The 12,271-nt window shown below is 59.5% G+C and overlaps 1 protein-coding gene across 1 annotated transcript in view; it reads left to right on the forward strand.

Annotated features, from left to right (window-relative positions):
• Positions 1 to 282: 282 nt before the first annotated feature.
• NSG1 (neuronal vesicle trafficking associated 1) overlaps positions 283 to 12,271 on the forward strand; it is a 28,841-nt gene continuing 16,852 nt past the window's right edge. The window contains exons 1-3 of the mRNA XM_081812638.1: positions 283 to 472; positions 777 to 931; positions 4,398 to 4,514. Of these exons, the coding sequence (XP_081668764.1) occupies positions 803 to 931; positions 4,398 to 4,514 (246 nt within the window). The 5' untranslated portion in view covers positions 283 to 472; positions 777 to 802. The remainder of the gene's footprint in view (positions 473 to 776; positions 932 to 4,397; positions 4,515 to 12,271) is intronic.

Here is a 12,271-nt window from a genome sequence, read left to right on the forward strand (position 1 = left end):
CGGGGCCCCCTCCCCAGCCCAGCCGCGCGCCACGGGCCCGCTCCGGGGGACCGCTCCATCCCTCGGCTCGCCCCCTTCCCGCCGCGAGTCGCCGCGCGCCCCCGCCCGCGTTCCCGGGGCGCCCCCCCACCCCCCGCCCCCACTGGCCGCCGCCGCGAGCCTCGGGTCCGGGCGCGCCCCCCGCAGCCGGGGCGGGCGCGGGTCCCCGGGGAGCGCTCCTTTGTGCGGCCCCGCGCGCTGCGTCAGGGCGGAGTTGCCGCCGCCGCCACACGCGCGCACTCTCCCGCGCACGGGCGGCCCCGGGGGCGGCGGGAAGGGAGGCGGCGAGCGGGAGGAGGGAGCGGCCGCGAGCCCATTCGCTCGGCTCCCCCGCCCGGCCCCGCGCGGCGCCGCCTCCGCCATTGCTGCGCGCGGGAGCGGCCGACGCGGAGGCTCGCTGCGCGCTCGGAGCCAGACCTGCGAGCCGGCGTGGGTGAGTGCGGCCCGCGGGCCCCAGCCGTCCGCCCCGGGGCGGGGATCACGGCCGCCCGGCGCCCCGGTGGGGGGGGTGTCGGGGGAGGGGGCGCTCCGCGCGGGTCCCCGGCTCCGGGACGGGGTGCGCCCCTGAGCCCGGCGCTCGGGTCCCGCGGCGGGGTGGGGGGGCCTGGGACATTCACCCCCCTTCCCCCCGCCCCAGTCCCGGGCGGCGACCGCCGCGTCCTCCCGACCCCTCCTCCCCGGAGGCCAAGCGGGGGCCGGCGAGCTCGCGGTGACTCCCGCCCGGCCCTCCCTCGCAGGCGGCAGCCTCGGGTCTCCCGGAACGATGGTGAAGTTGGGGAACAATTTCGCGGAGAAGGGCGCCAAGCAGCCGCTGCTGGAGGATGGCTTCGACACCATCCCCCTGATGACGCCCCTCGATGTCAATCAGCTGCAGTTCCCGCCCCCGGACAAGGTGAGAGACCCCCCGGCACCCCCGCGCTGCCGGGCGCGCACCCCAAGTCTCGGGCGGCGGCCGCAACAAAAGAGACGCGCGGCGTGCGCTGGGGATGGGAAGTGGGGGCGAGCTCGGGCGGCGGGAGGAAGGCCCCCCCGGGAGGACAGCGTGCCCGCGCGGGATTCCGGATCGGGAGACAGCTCGGTCCTGACAAGGGAGCGCAGTCGGGGGGAAGGTCCCTTCTTGATTTTCCTGGGAGTCCTGTCCGAGAGAGGTCCCTGGCTCCACCGCGGCAGCCCCCCAGCCCTGCTCCTCCCCGCCCCTGCCCCACGGTAGCAGGGGGCTGTGGGTCGGGGGAGAGACTTGGGGCGCGGCTGCTCGGTGTGCCCGCCCAGGTGATGCGGTTTCAGCCCGGTTTGCCCCGCGGCTGTGGGGAGGCCCCTCTCCTCGGCCCGAGGGACCCTCGTTGAGGGGCTGGCTTCCCGTCCTCACCCTCCCCGCCTGCCCCTCCCAGGCTGGCTGTAAGATGCGGCAGGGTGTCGGTTCTGACTGGGAGCTTCCTTCCTCTCTTTGTTCCTTTTGTGAAATCTTGAAGTAAGTGCTCAGCTCGCTGGGTATTAGTGTAACTGGGGACAACCATTCATCATCCTTTCCCCAAAGCGGGTTTTTCTTTTCTGAATTTAGAGTCCTTTTTCTTGAGTACAGTATCCAATCAAGTAGTTTCTGTACGTGGAGGATAATCTTTTCAAGAGTTAACTTTTAAAAAGGTAAATGCGATGCTTTAAAGTCTCGACAATTGTATTGCAGAACTCAGACCTAAAATACTATACACAGCATCCCTCCTGACCATCTTGCTGCGGCCTTAAAAACCACCCCGGCCGCGAGGAAGCTCATTCTAGTCCCCGAAGTGCGTTTACATTTATTGTCTCATTCCGCCCTGGCGAGGACGTTCTGACTCAGGTCTTTGTCTTTTATTCCGGCATGTTGGTGACTGCTGACCACCGGATGGGGATGGGGGCATATCTATGCAGCGATGGGTCCTGCCCTTCTGGAAGATTCCTTTATTCCCATGTGGATCCTTTGACCTACTCAGCCCTCTAGAGTGGTTTCCACCCCCCCAAGTCCGTTGTCTGTGTTGTGGGTGGGGGGCGGGGGCAGGGGCAGGAGCGTCGGCTGGCAGCAGGTGTTTCGGTTCAGGAAGAGCATCGGCTTGGGCACACCAGTGCACCCAGGCCACGTGGGGCCACTTTGGGGGCACCGAGGGTCCGAGGAGGCTTGGGGGGAGGGGTGGGGCAGGGCTGCCTCTGCTGGCGCATCCCCTTCACCGTCTGGGCCGGTGGACTTGCTGGGCTAGCTCGGTCGGGGGCGGGGGGCTGCCCCCACTTCCCCTCCCGCCTCAGCCCAAGAGTGGTGGCGGTCTGTGCCAGGACCGCTGTGTCCCAAGGCAGCACCTCCGTCAGGTGACTCCCTGCGCTCAGCCTGAGCCTCCTCCTTTGTCCTCAGTCTGTTCCGTTCCAGAATTGTCCGGCACACTGTTGGCTTATAGCAGGGAGGGGGATTTCAGGCAGGGGTGAAATTCTGGCCAACCAATTGGGCATTTAGAAGTAGTCTAGGTAGGTCTGAAAGGTAATGAGTCTCCCATCCCTGGGAATATTCAAACAAAGGGAGGGAACTGGCAGGGATGGGCTGGAACCAGTGGTTGGGTTGGAAGATTTCTGAGGTCACAGATGAGGAGACTGAGTCTCAGAGAGTTCACAGGATGGGTCCAAGGTCACACGGCCAAAGGCCACAACCCCCCCCCCCCCCCCAGTGCAGAAGCTTCTGGCATGGGCCACACGTTCCATCCTGCTTGGGACGCGACCTCTCACGTAACTGAACAAGAGCGCCGTGTGGCTCACAGGCAGGGTTCGGGGGGGTGATGTTGCCTGTCCCAGGTGCCGTGGCCGCTGGGGTCAGGTACCCCATCGGGGTCGTACGTGGTGCTCAGAGTGTGTACCGAGTGCGGCAGTTCGGCAGTGTCAGTGGTCGTGGGGCTCGCAGCAAGGCCCGGGCTGCTCTCACCTGACATCTGTCCATTAACTTTACTGATAGTGGCCCCGTTTTACAGATGTGGAGATCGAGAGTCTAGTCCAAGGTCACCGAGCGTGTTAGTGGCAGAGGCAGGTGAATCCAGGCCCGGAGCATATTGACCGGGTTCCCACCGCGCCGAGCGTTGTATGGATTCCCCCCTCCTCTCTGCAGCCGGCTGAGATAGGCCCTGTTCCCATTTCACAGGCCAGGACGCTGAGGTTCCAAGTGGCCAGGCAGGTGCTCAAGGTCACACAGCGAGTCAGGGACAGTTGGGATTTGAGGACAGTAGGGTGATGCACACATGCTGCCTCCAGAGCCGGGGGAGGGCACCCACAGTCACAGTAGGCATATCCGCCCTCTCGGCGTCCGGGAGCTGTGTGCACGGAAGGGACCGAAGGAGGGAAGGCACGAGTCTGATCACAGTTCTGTGGCCCCTGGATCACTTGTCGGTGGCGGCTGGCATGGGCCGCTTTCTCTCCCGGGGCTGGCTCCAGGTCACAGCTCAGTCCGAGAGCCCCTCCGGAGGCCCACGCGGGGCCCACCGTCCTGACTCGCTGCGTTCTGTGAGGTCTGCCCTGGGGCCCACGGTCACGGAGAGCACCGGGTGCGAACCTCTCTCTCTCTCTCTCTCTCTCTCTCTCTCGGCGGGGAGGGGGGAGAGTGTGGGGGTGGCTGGTGCTCTGCAGTCCAGCTGCTGCTTCCTGGCTCCTGGAAGCAGCGGGGGGGAGCGGGGACTGGAGATGGGCAACCCCATGTGCGGCGCGGACAGCGCAGTACACTGTCCCTGGCTTCAGGCGAGAGGAGGAAAGGGCTGTGAGCCTCGGAGGGAGGAGGCTGGACAGGGCTCATCGGGAGCTGCTGGGGATGCAGGGAAGGGTGTTTACGGGGCAGAGTGGGGCAGGTGCCTGGGTGGAGAAACCTCTCCCACTCCGCAGTTGAGAGCAGAGGGGAAGAGGAGCAGGGAGACCCTCTGGGGGCCATTGCAGGGGCAGGAGAGGGAGAGGATGGTGGGGTCGGGGCTGAGAGATGCGAGATGCATTTCCTTGAAGGCCTGCTCCTTCCTGATCTGCCTCGCCTCTCCCCTCGCTCTATCCACGGCGGAAACCGAGCGCACTCCCTGGCCACTGTGTCGGGGGTTAGCCCTGGCACCCATTGGCTGGGTGGCCTTTGGCCGACGAGCTTCACTTCTCTGGCCCGGAGTTACCGTCTTTCCCTCCTGGGGCTGCTCTCAGGATTATTCACGGGCCACTTCTCTGAAAGTCCTGGCACCAAGATGTCCAACAAATGGTGGCTGTTCGCATTCTTTTTGTGACACACTTGTGGGCGAAACGGTGACTCGTCCTCGCCAGGCAGGTGTGTCCGCGCACAATCTGGCTGCTCTGCTGACGCTTTGCTTCCCTGTTTCCCGGACAAGGTGGTTGTGAAAACGAAGACCGAGTACGAGCCTGACCGCAAGAAAGGCAAAGCGCGCCCTCCCAAGATAGCGGAGTTCACCGTCAGCATCACCGAGGGGGTCACCGAGAGGTTCAAGGTGAGCAGCCCTGGATGGGGAAGATGCTGCTTTCGTGTCCAGGGCGTGGGGGTGGGGGGCGCCAAGCTGGCCCCTGGAGTGACTGGAACAGGACCCACCCCAGCTGTGCAAAACCCACCCCGTGCCTTTGCAAATTTCTTCTTTATTTCCTTCATCTTCCAAAACGACCACACATAACTTGGCGGGGTGGGGGGGGTTGTGTTTAAAAAATTTTTAATTTTAATTTATTATTTTTTTAAATTCCGGCATGATGAGCATACAGTGTTATGTGAGTTTTGGGTGCACAGTATAGTGATTGAACAGTTCTGTCCATTTCCTGGTGCTCGCCACGGTAAGTGCGCTCTTCATCCCCTTCGCCGACTTCACCCCTCCGCCCGTCCCCCCTCTCCTGGGCAGCCACCCAGTTTGTTCTCTAGAGTTAAGAGTCTCACTTAGTTTTAATAACAGGGAAAACCCACCCCCAAAACTTTCTTTTAGACAACGGTTACAGACAGGTGAACAATCACTTACCAGACTTTAAGATCCTCACCTCACGGTTCCGGGAAGGAAGCAGGCTCACACAAAGCTAAGGCGGCCTACTTATTACCTGCAAGACCCGGTTCTGGGCCTCCTCCTTGTTCCAGCTGAGCTCAGGAAGCCTCCCCAGAGGTCAGGACTATCCAGACAACCCATCTTGCAGACGGGGATGTTGAGGTGTAGAGAAGTCACAGCCGTCCAGGCTCCAGAGGCCTGTGCTTGGCCTTCACCCTTCAGCAGCCCTGGCATGATGTGGAGGTGCGGGGCTTGGCTGGCCAGTGTGCCCTGTGCCCGGGCCGCTGGGAGCGCTCCCTCGTGGTGGGGGGAGGCCTTGCTCTGGACGGCTCTCCAGGGAGGAAGAGCTGCTGAAAGGGGCAGGGTTCCAGCCAGGCCAGGGGTGGAGCTGTCCCCAACGTCGGGCGGCCTTGGAGGGTGGAGACAGCTGCGTTGGTTGAGCAAGTCAGGATGCTGATCTTCTGGAAACTTGTTCTTTGAGAAACGCGCGAGACGAGAAAACGGGGGCCCTCACCCAGATTCAAAGGGGTGATTTGAGAGACCTTGCAGAGTGGCCGTGGGTGGCCTCCCTGGTGGCTCCGTGTGGCTGTGTGAGCAGCTTGCGGCTGTCTGGGTGCACAGACGCTTGGACCCCCAATCCCTGCAGTCCCCCAAAGCACCTGGGCATTCAGTGTCCCGTTCATGTCACGAAAACCCTGGGGCTGGTTACTAGCTGCAAGCGAAGCTCCCAGAGCTGAGGTGGCTTCGTGGGCCAAGTAGGGAAGCCCAGGGTGTGCTGTGACTCTGAATCCCTCCTTGGCATCGCTCCAACCTGCCCCACAGGCTGGAGAAACACGGTGCAGGGCCTGCCGGGCCGGCGGACCCCTCCAAGCTGCGATCTTTCGTGTCTGCGGGGTGTTCACCCGTGTGATTTATCTGCCCCGAGAGGCGGGTACGTCTGGTAGAACCCACTTTCTAGCGGCAGGATTGAGGTGCAGAGAGTCCTGCGTCTGGGGTTCCTGCTGGTGGTATGAGGATGGTGTATGGGCTGAGATGCTCCTCGGGTGGCTCCTGGCTGGGCAGTCTGTACGTGTCATTAAGTTCACGGCCAGGACCGGATCGGATTGACCCAAAATCAATCCTTCTTCCGCTCTGGCCAGCCGGCTTCGCGTGCGTCTTCTCTGCGGCTGCTCGGATGACCTGCACTCCCCGCGCCCTGGGGATTGCCTCCTGGCTGAGGCAGAAGTGACCTCAATTTCAAGGTCATCCTAGCCGTCATTCTGATGGCTGACACCATCTGGGTTTCTTATGCCTGATTTGACCTTTGCCCTTCTCAGCCCTGGCATTTTAGGTCCCCCCAGAGTGGGGTGCTACCCTTCATCCTTTGGGGTCCGTTGTGTGCCAGGCTCTGTCCCCCAGCTCCGGTGTCCTTCGTTCGTGTTTTTCCCGCACGCTCACCTGTTACGGGTCCCCAGGGCCCCCGCTGAAGGCATGGGTGACGCACATTGGCCACCAGGGCTCTCAGCAGCGTCGGTGTGGTTACCTGGCTCCAGGTGCCCAGAAGCCGAGGGCTCAGAAGATCTGAGCCCGTCCCTGTGGACGGGGCTGTGGTGGCAGAACCCTGCCTCGTCTCTGCCCCCACCTTGTGGGGGATGTCCAAGAAGGTGCTGTATACAGTAGGTGCTCAGTAGGGCACTGCATCGCAGTGAGCCCATTCCCTAGTCTTATACCGAAACCGTTTGGGCACGTTCGTATGCTTAGCCTCCGTGGCCTCCTTAGGGTTCACAACCACGCTGAAGGGGGCGGCACGGAGGCTTTGGAGTCCCAGGTGGTCTCGGGGGCCTGGGGGGCTTCTGACTGGTCCGAGCCTCCGAGGCCAGTGCCTTTCCACCCCCGCTCAACTGGCCTGCCACACGCACCTCCGCACAGGCCCGCCTTCCAGCTCCTTCCAGGGCCAGCTCAGCCACCAGCTCCTCCACGAAGCCTCCGGGGATTGATCTCTCCCTCCTGGGGCCTCCGCTGTCCTTTGTTAGGAGCAGTAACAGGATGAAAACCGGGAGCGCTCCCACGAGCCAGACTCCGGGTCAAGCTCGTGAGACTTCTCGGCTCACTTAATCCTTGTAAAAACCTCGTGAAGTGTGTCCTGTCGTCCCCATTGGAGGGGAAACTGAGGCAGAGAGCTTGGCCCTGGGCAGCCTGCACCTGGCTGTGACACCCGAGGTGATGTGGCTTCCCCCCCGGGGAACATGTTTACACGGGCAGCTCTGCACTCCAGGCAGCCCACGTTGCTGCTTTCTCCATTTTTTTTTTAGAGATTTTATTTATTTATCTTAGAGAGGGGGTGGGACGGAAAGAGAGAATTCCAAGCAGAGTCTGCACTGAGCATGGAGCCTGACCTGGGAGCTTGATCTCACAACCTGAGCCAAAATCAGGAGTCGCCCGCTCAACCGACTCAGCCCCCCAGTGGCCCCTGGACTATTGTGCGTCTAGGAATCCTTTGCCTTTGTTGATTTGAAGCCCTTCCTGGTAACCTCTGCCCGGGGCCCTCCATCTGTCCCCTGAGCCACACAGAACACAAGTCACCCTCCTTCCCAGCAGCCGTGTACTTGAGTCTTCTCCGGGGGACGTAAGCCTCACTTTGGTCTCTTCCTTCATGTCACAGCATCCGGGCTCCCCCTGTGAGGGGCCCAGGCTTCTCTTCAGGTGTGACCAGGCGTCCTGGCAAGGTCCAGTGGGGCGGCCTCTCTGCCAGCCAGGATAAGAGCCTGTCCTCTCTGGGGCCGTCCAGACACCCCCAGCTCGATGAGTCACTGGGTGACTAGCCGTGCTGCTGACCTGGAGTACGTGGTGACTTGGGGAGACTTCCAGGGTCTGCCTGGGGGACCCTCGCTTGTCGAAGAAGGCAGCTCCCAATAGAGCGCTCTCTCTAGGCCACGGGTGGGTGTAAGCCCTTTCCAGGTGTTAACTCAGCAGTTCCCACTGGACGGGCAGACGACCCCCAAGGTCACAGTCAGTGGCAGAGCGAGACCTGAACCAGGTGGCCTGGGCCACTTGACTGGGAGGCCAGTGGGCCAGACTCACACAGCTGAACGCCCCGCGTTCGGTGGGCACATCGGGCTTTTGTGCCGACACCCTTCTGAGCAGGGAAGGAGATGGACCCGGTTCCCCATGCACCTGCCGCGGGGTCTGTGTGTGAGAGGCGGCCCCAGAGCACCGTTCCTCTAAGTGTGGGACCGCTAGCACTGAAATCACCAGAAGTTTGATTTTTAACCGAGGGACCCAAGACCCTGGGAACACGCACTGTGATGAGCTCTCCAGGTGATATACTGAGTTTGGGGCCCTTTGTGGATGGAGGTGCATCCTAGCGCAGGGGCAGGGGCAGGGCAGGCTCAGGAGAGCTGACGCCTTTGGAAATGCCAAGGGCGTTCACCCTTCTGGAATGTTCTCCCAGCCTTTTATTGCCCAATTATGTGTCTGACATCTTTGAATGGAACACCCAATAGGGCATGTTTGTCCTGTGTGGCGGCAGCCGGCTGAGGGCTGGGGAGCAAACCTGTGACGGGAGGCGGGGGGTGGAGGGAAGATCTGCCTCCCCCGGGGCCGCACTGGGGGCTCCATCACAGCTTTGGTCTGGCCAGAACCTCTTCCGGGCAGCTTCCGTGTGGTGCCCAGCCTGGCCGTTCCTCGGCCCTTCTCATTTCCGTGCGTGAACTGTAGGGATGAAACCGTGTCTTTCTGGCTGTTGAATCAACAAGTAAATAACGCGTCCCCCTTTGTCTCTAATTTGTGCACTTCAGGAGCAAGGAGCTGGCTGCTTTGCATCTCTTTATATACCTTTGGATGGCATCCTTGAGGCGAGATGTCTTTTTGGATGTTACTTTATGGTTATCGCTCAGGGATGAATCTCTTGGCTCCGAGGTTGCTAGGCTGGTTGCTAAGTAACCGCTGATGGGGAGAGGGTTTTGTAAGACTCCGCCACACTGGGATTGCTGGATGAATCACCCAGCAGCGGCCAGAAGCCGAGGCTTCCGAAGAGGTTAGTATCAACGAGGAAAAAGTGCTCGTTTAATTAACTGGAGGTGGATTTATGCTGAGAATCAACACAGGCTGAGATGTTTCTCAAACTAAGTAAACCTAAACATTCTTCCAGTGGCGCGGTCCCGCTCCCCTCCCCCAGGGCAGAGCGGAGTGTCGGGGTGCGGCTGGGGCTGCTGCTAAGGGTGCCCTCCCATCACAGAAGCTGGAGGGGCCGTAATTAGGCAGATTAAAGGAAGGTTCCATCAGGTTCTGCTTTGTGGCTGCCCTGATGGAGAGCTGTTGAAGTGTCCGAGATCCACACACCTTCTCTCTGTGAGTTATAAGGGTTCGGGTGAGCAAACCACACGCCCTCCGCCTGGTGCCACGGTGCCCTCAGGGCTCTGGGAGGGTCTGAGCACCTTTCGTGGTCCGCACGGAGCTGGGAGGATGTCCTGGAAGGAGAGTTTGTCTGAATGGCCCCTGGTGTTGGCAGTCGGGGCTGCTGCGGGGGTGTCCCTTAGCATCCTGTCACAAACGATTCTGGGGGCGGTTTGTATCTTTTTCTCACATCCTTAATGACCTTGAGCTTCCTGTGCACCCGTCAGTTTTTCACACTCTCCAGTAATCCCCCGGTGTGTTTCAAGATGCACTTGTTAAATATTTATGAACGGCAACACCATTTCCTTGGCATTCGGCAGCGGGGGCGGTCTTCGTGCATGGCACTAGGGACCCGAGGATGGCCTGCGGACACCCCCGTAGCCGTCCACTCACCACCCTGCCGGCCTCGGTCGCCAGGTTCTGCGGTCGCAGAGCCCACGGTTTTCTGGCCCAGCTGTAGAGTGGGGCCTCATCCAGAATCCAGTAATAAGTGGGTTGAGTCATCTTGGGAGAAGGGGTGTCTGTGTGTTCACTTTTTTGTGGGTTAGCTAAAATATTTAGTGTTGCACATGCTTGAAGATGTCAGGATTCATCCTGTTTCTCCAAGTTTTTTTTCCACTGCATTACTCAGCAGAAAACACATTTCCTTTCCCCTCCCCCTGGAGGGGGGGAGGGCAGAGGGAGCGGAGGAGGAATGAGGAGGACTAACCTAGCCATCGACCCAGTGCATGCTCAGGCTCTGAGCCGCACGAGTGTCAGTCCTTTCCGTGTTGGTAATAGTCCTGAAGGTTGATATTGCTGGCTCGACTTTGGAGGTGTGGAATTAAGGTTAGAGAGGTTAAGGAGCGGACTCCGGGTCGGCCAGCTAACCAGGGGTGGAAGTAGGATTCAGACCCACATCCTCCTGACACCCCAAAGCCCACCGAGCTCTGTCTTCCACACCAGCTGTTGCGCAGGCCCCGTGGGATAGCTCTTCCCTGCTTCAGACGTCCCGCCAAGCAGTGACCCCCCCTGCCCAGAGGCCCCCGGCAGGAGGGGAAGCCCCAGGCCAGGAGGAGCAGAAGACCACAAGCAGACTCAAATGCTGCTTGAGCCTCTTGTCTGTAAAGTGGGGGTGTTGTCAGTTCCCCCTCGGCACGGAGAGAACTAGCGTGTGGACCAGGGCCTTGTAAGCTGAGTGGCTGTGTACTTCGTGGCCCGGACTGGGACACTCTGGAGAGGGACAGTGGACACTGCGCATTTGGGATGCGAGGGCAGTCACCACCAGCCAGGACTGTCCTAATAAGCGTCTAGGAGAAATGGTCCCCTCCTTATAAACTCCTTATATAGTTCCCTCCCCCACCGCCCCGCACTGCCCCCCGCCCCCAGGCCCATATTCTATTTGCCATCCATTCCTGGCTGTTCTTTCCAGAAAACGTCCCTCTTGCCCCCGGGGCAGGACTGCTGGGGCTCGGACTCCCCGTCTCGCCAGGACCCCTGCCCGCCCCCCACCTGTGCCTCCCATTCCTCACCTGTCTTGTCTCTCTCCCTTGCCCAGTTTTCCTTAGTGTGGTAAAATATACATCATATACAGTTCAGCATTTTAAAGTGTTCAACTCAGTGACATTTAGTCCCTCTGCGGTGTCATCCAACCCTCACCACTGTCGAGTTCCAGACCATTTCATCCCCCCAAGAAGAGACCCCTTACCCATCAGCGGTCACCCCATTTCCTCCTCCCGCCAACCTCCCAGCGCTACCCACCCCTCCAACACCGGTCATCCTCGGCCTCTAACTATAGGCAGCCTAGCGGGGGCACGGCGGTGTCTCATTGTGGTTTTGGTTTGTGTTGCCCTGGTGCCTGATGACGTGGGTGATCTGTCCCTGTGCCCCATTGGCCATCTGTGTGTCTTTGGAGAGATGTCTCTTCCAGTCCTTTCCCATCTTTAATCGGGTTGTTTTTGTGTTGTTCAGTTGGACTCTGGATACGACGTGCTTGTCACATACATCGTTTGCAGAGCCTAGCTGCCGGTCGGTGGGCTGCCTTTTCAGTTTTCTGCTCGTGTTCTTTGCACACAGTTTTTAAATTTTGAAGTACAATTTATTTTTCTCCTTCATTTCTTGGGTGTTTGATGGCAGATCTAAGACACTGCTGCCAAGTCCAAGGTCACGAAGATTTGCCTCTTTTGTTTTGTTCTAAGAGTTTTATGGCTTGGCTTTTATATTTAGTCTTTATTCCATTTTGAGTTAATTTTCATATCTGGTGTGAGGTAAGTGTCGAGCTGCTTCTGCGTGTAGATAGCCGGTTGTCCCAGCACCATCTGTTGGAGAGACTTCTTGCCCCATTGAATGGTCTGGGCAACTTGATGAAAAACAAAAAACAGTCGATCATGGACATTGGGGGTTTTATTTCTGGATTCTGTCCTATTCCACTTACATGGTGATTCTTAAGCCAGTACCACACCGTTTTAATTATCGTAGCTTCGCACTAAGTTTTGAAATTGGGAACGATGAATCCTTTGACCTATTCTTTGTTTCCAAGATGCCTTTGGTTCTTCAGGATCCCTTGCAATTCCATTTCTGCAAAAGAAGGCTGTTGAGATTCTGCTAGGGATTGCACTGAGTCTGCAGATCACTCTGGAAGTATTCTCATCTTCACAATATGAAGTCTTGCACTCTGTGAACACAGGATGTCTTTCCATTTATTTGGGTCTCTTCTCATCTCCCCTAGCAACGTTTTCTAGTTCGCAGCGTTCGAGGCCCTTCCCTCTTTGCTGGAGGCCGTGAGCTCCAGCAGTACCAGCTCTACCTGATACCGTGGCCCGTGCGGCTCACACGGGGTCTTGTGTCAGGCTGCAGCTGATGCCAGGATCTCA

Source organism: Leptonychotes weddellii, chromosome 2 (genome assembly GCF_054177405.1).
Source record: "Leptonychotes weddellii isolate Sample4059 chromosome 2, ASM5417740v2, whole genome shotgun sequence".
In the NCBI taxonomy this organism is placed as follows: domain Eukaryota; kingdom Metazoa; phylum Chordata; class Mammalia; order Carnivora; family Phocidae; genus Leptonychotes; species Leptonychotes weddellii.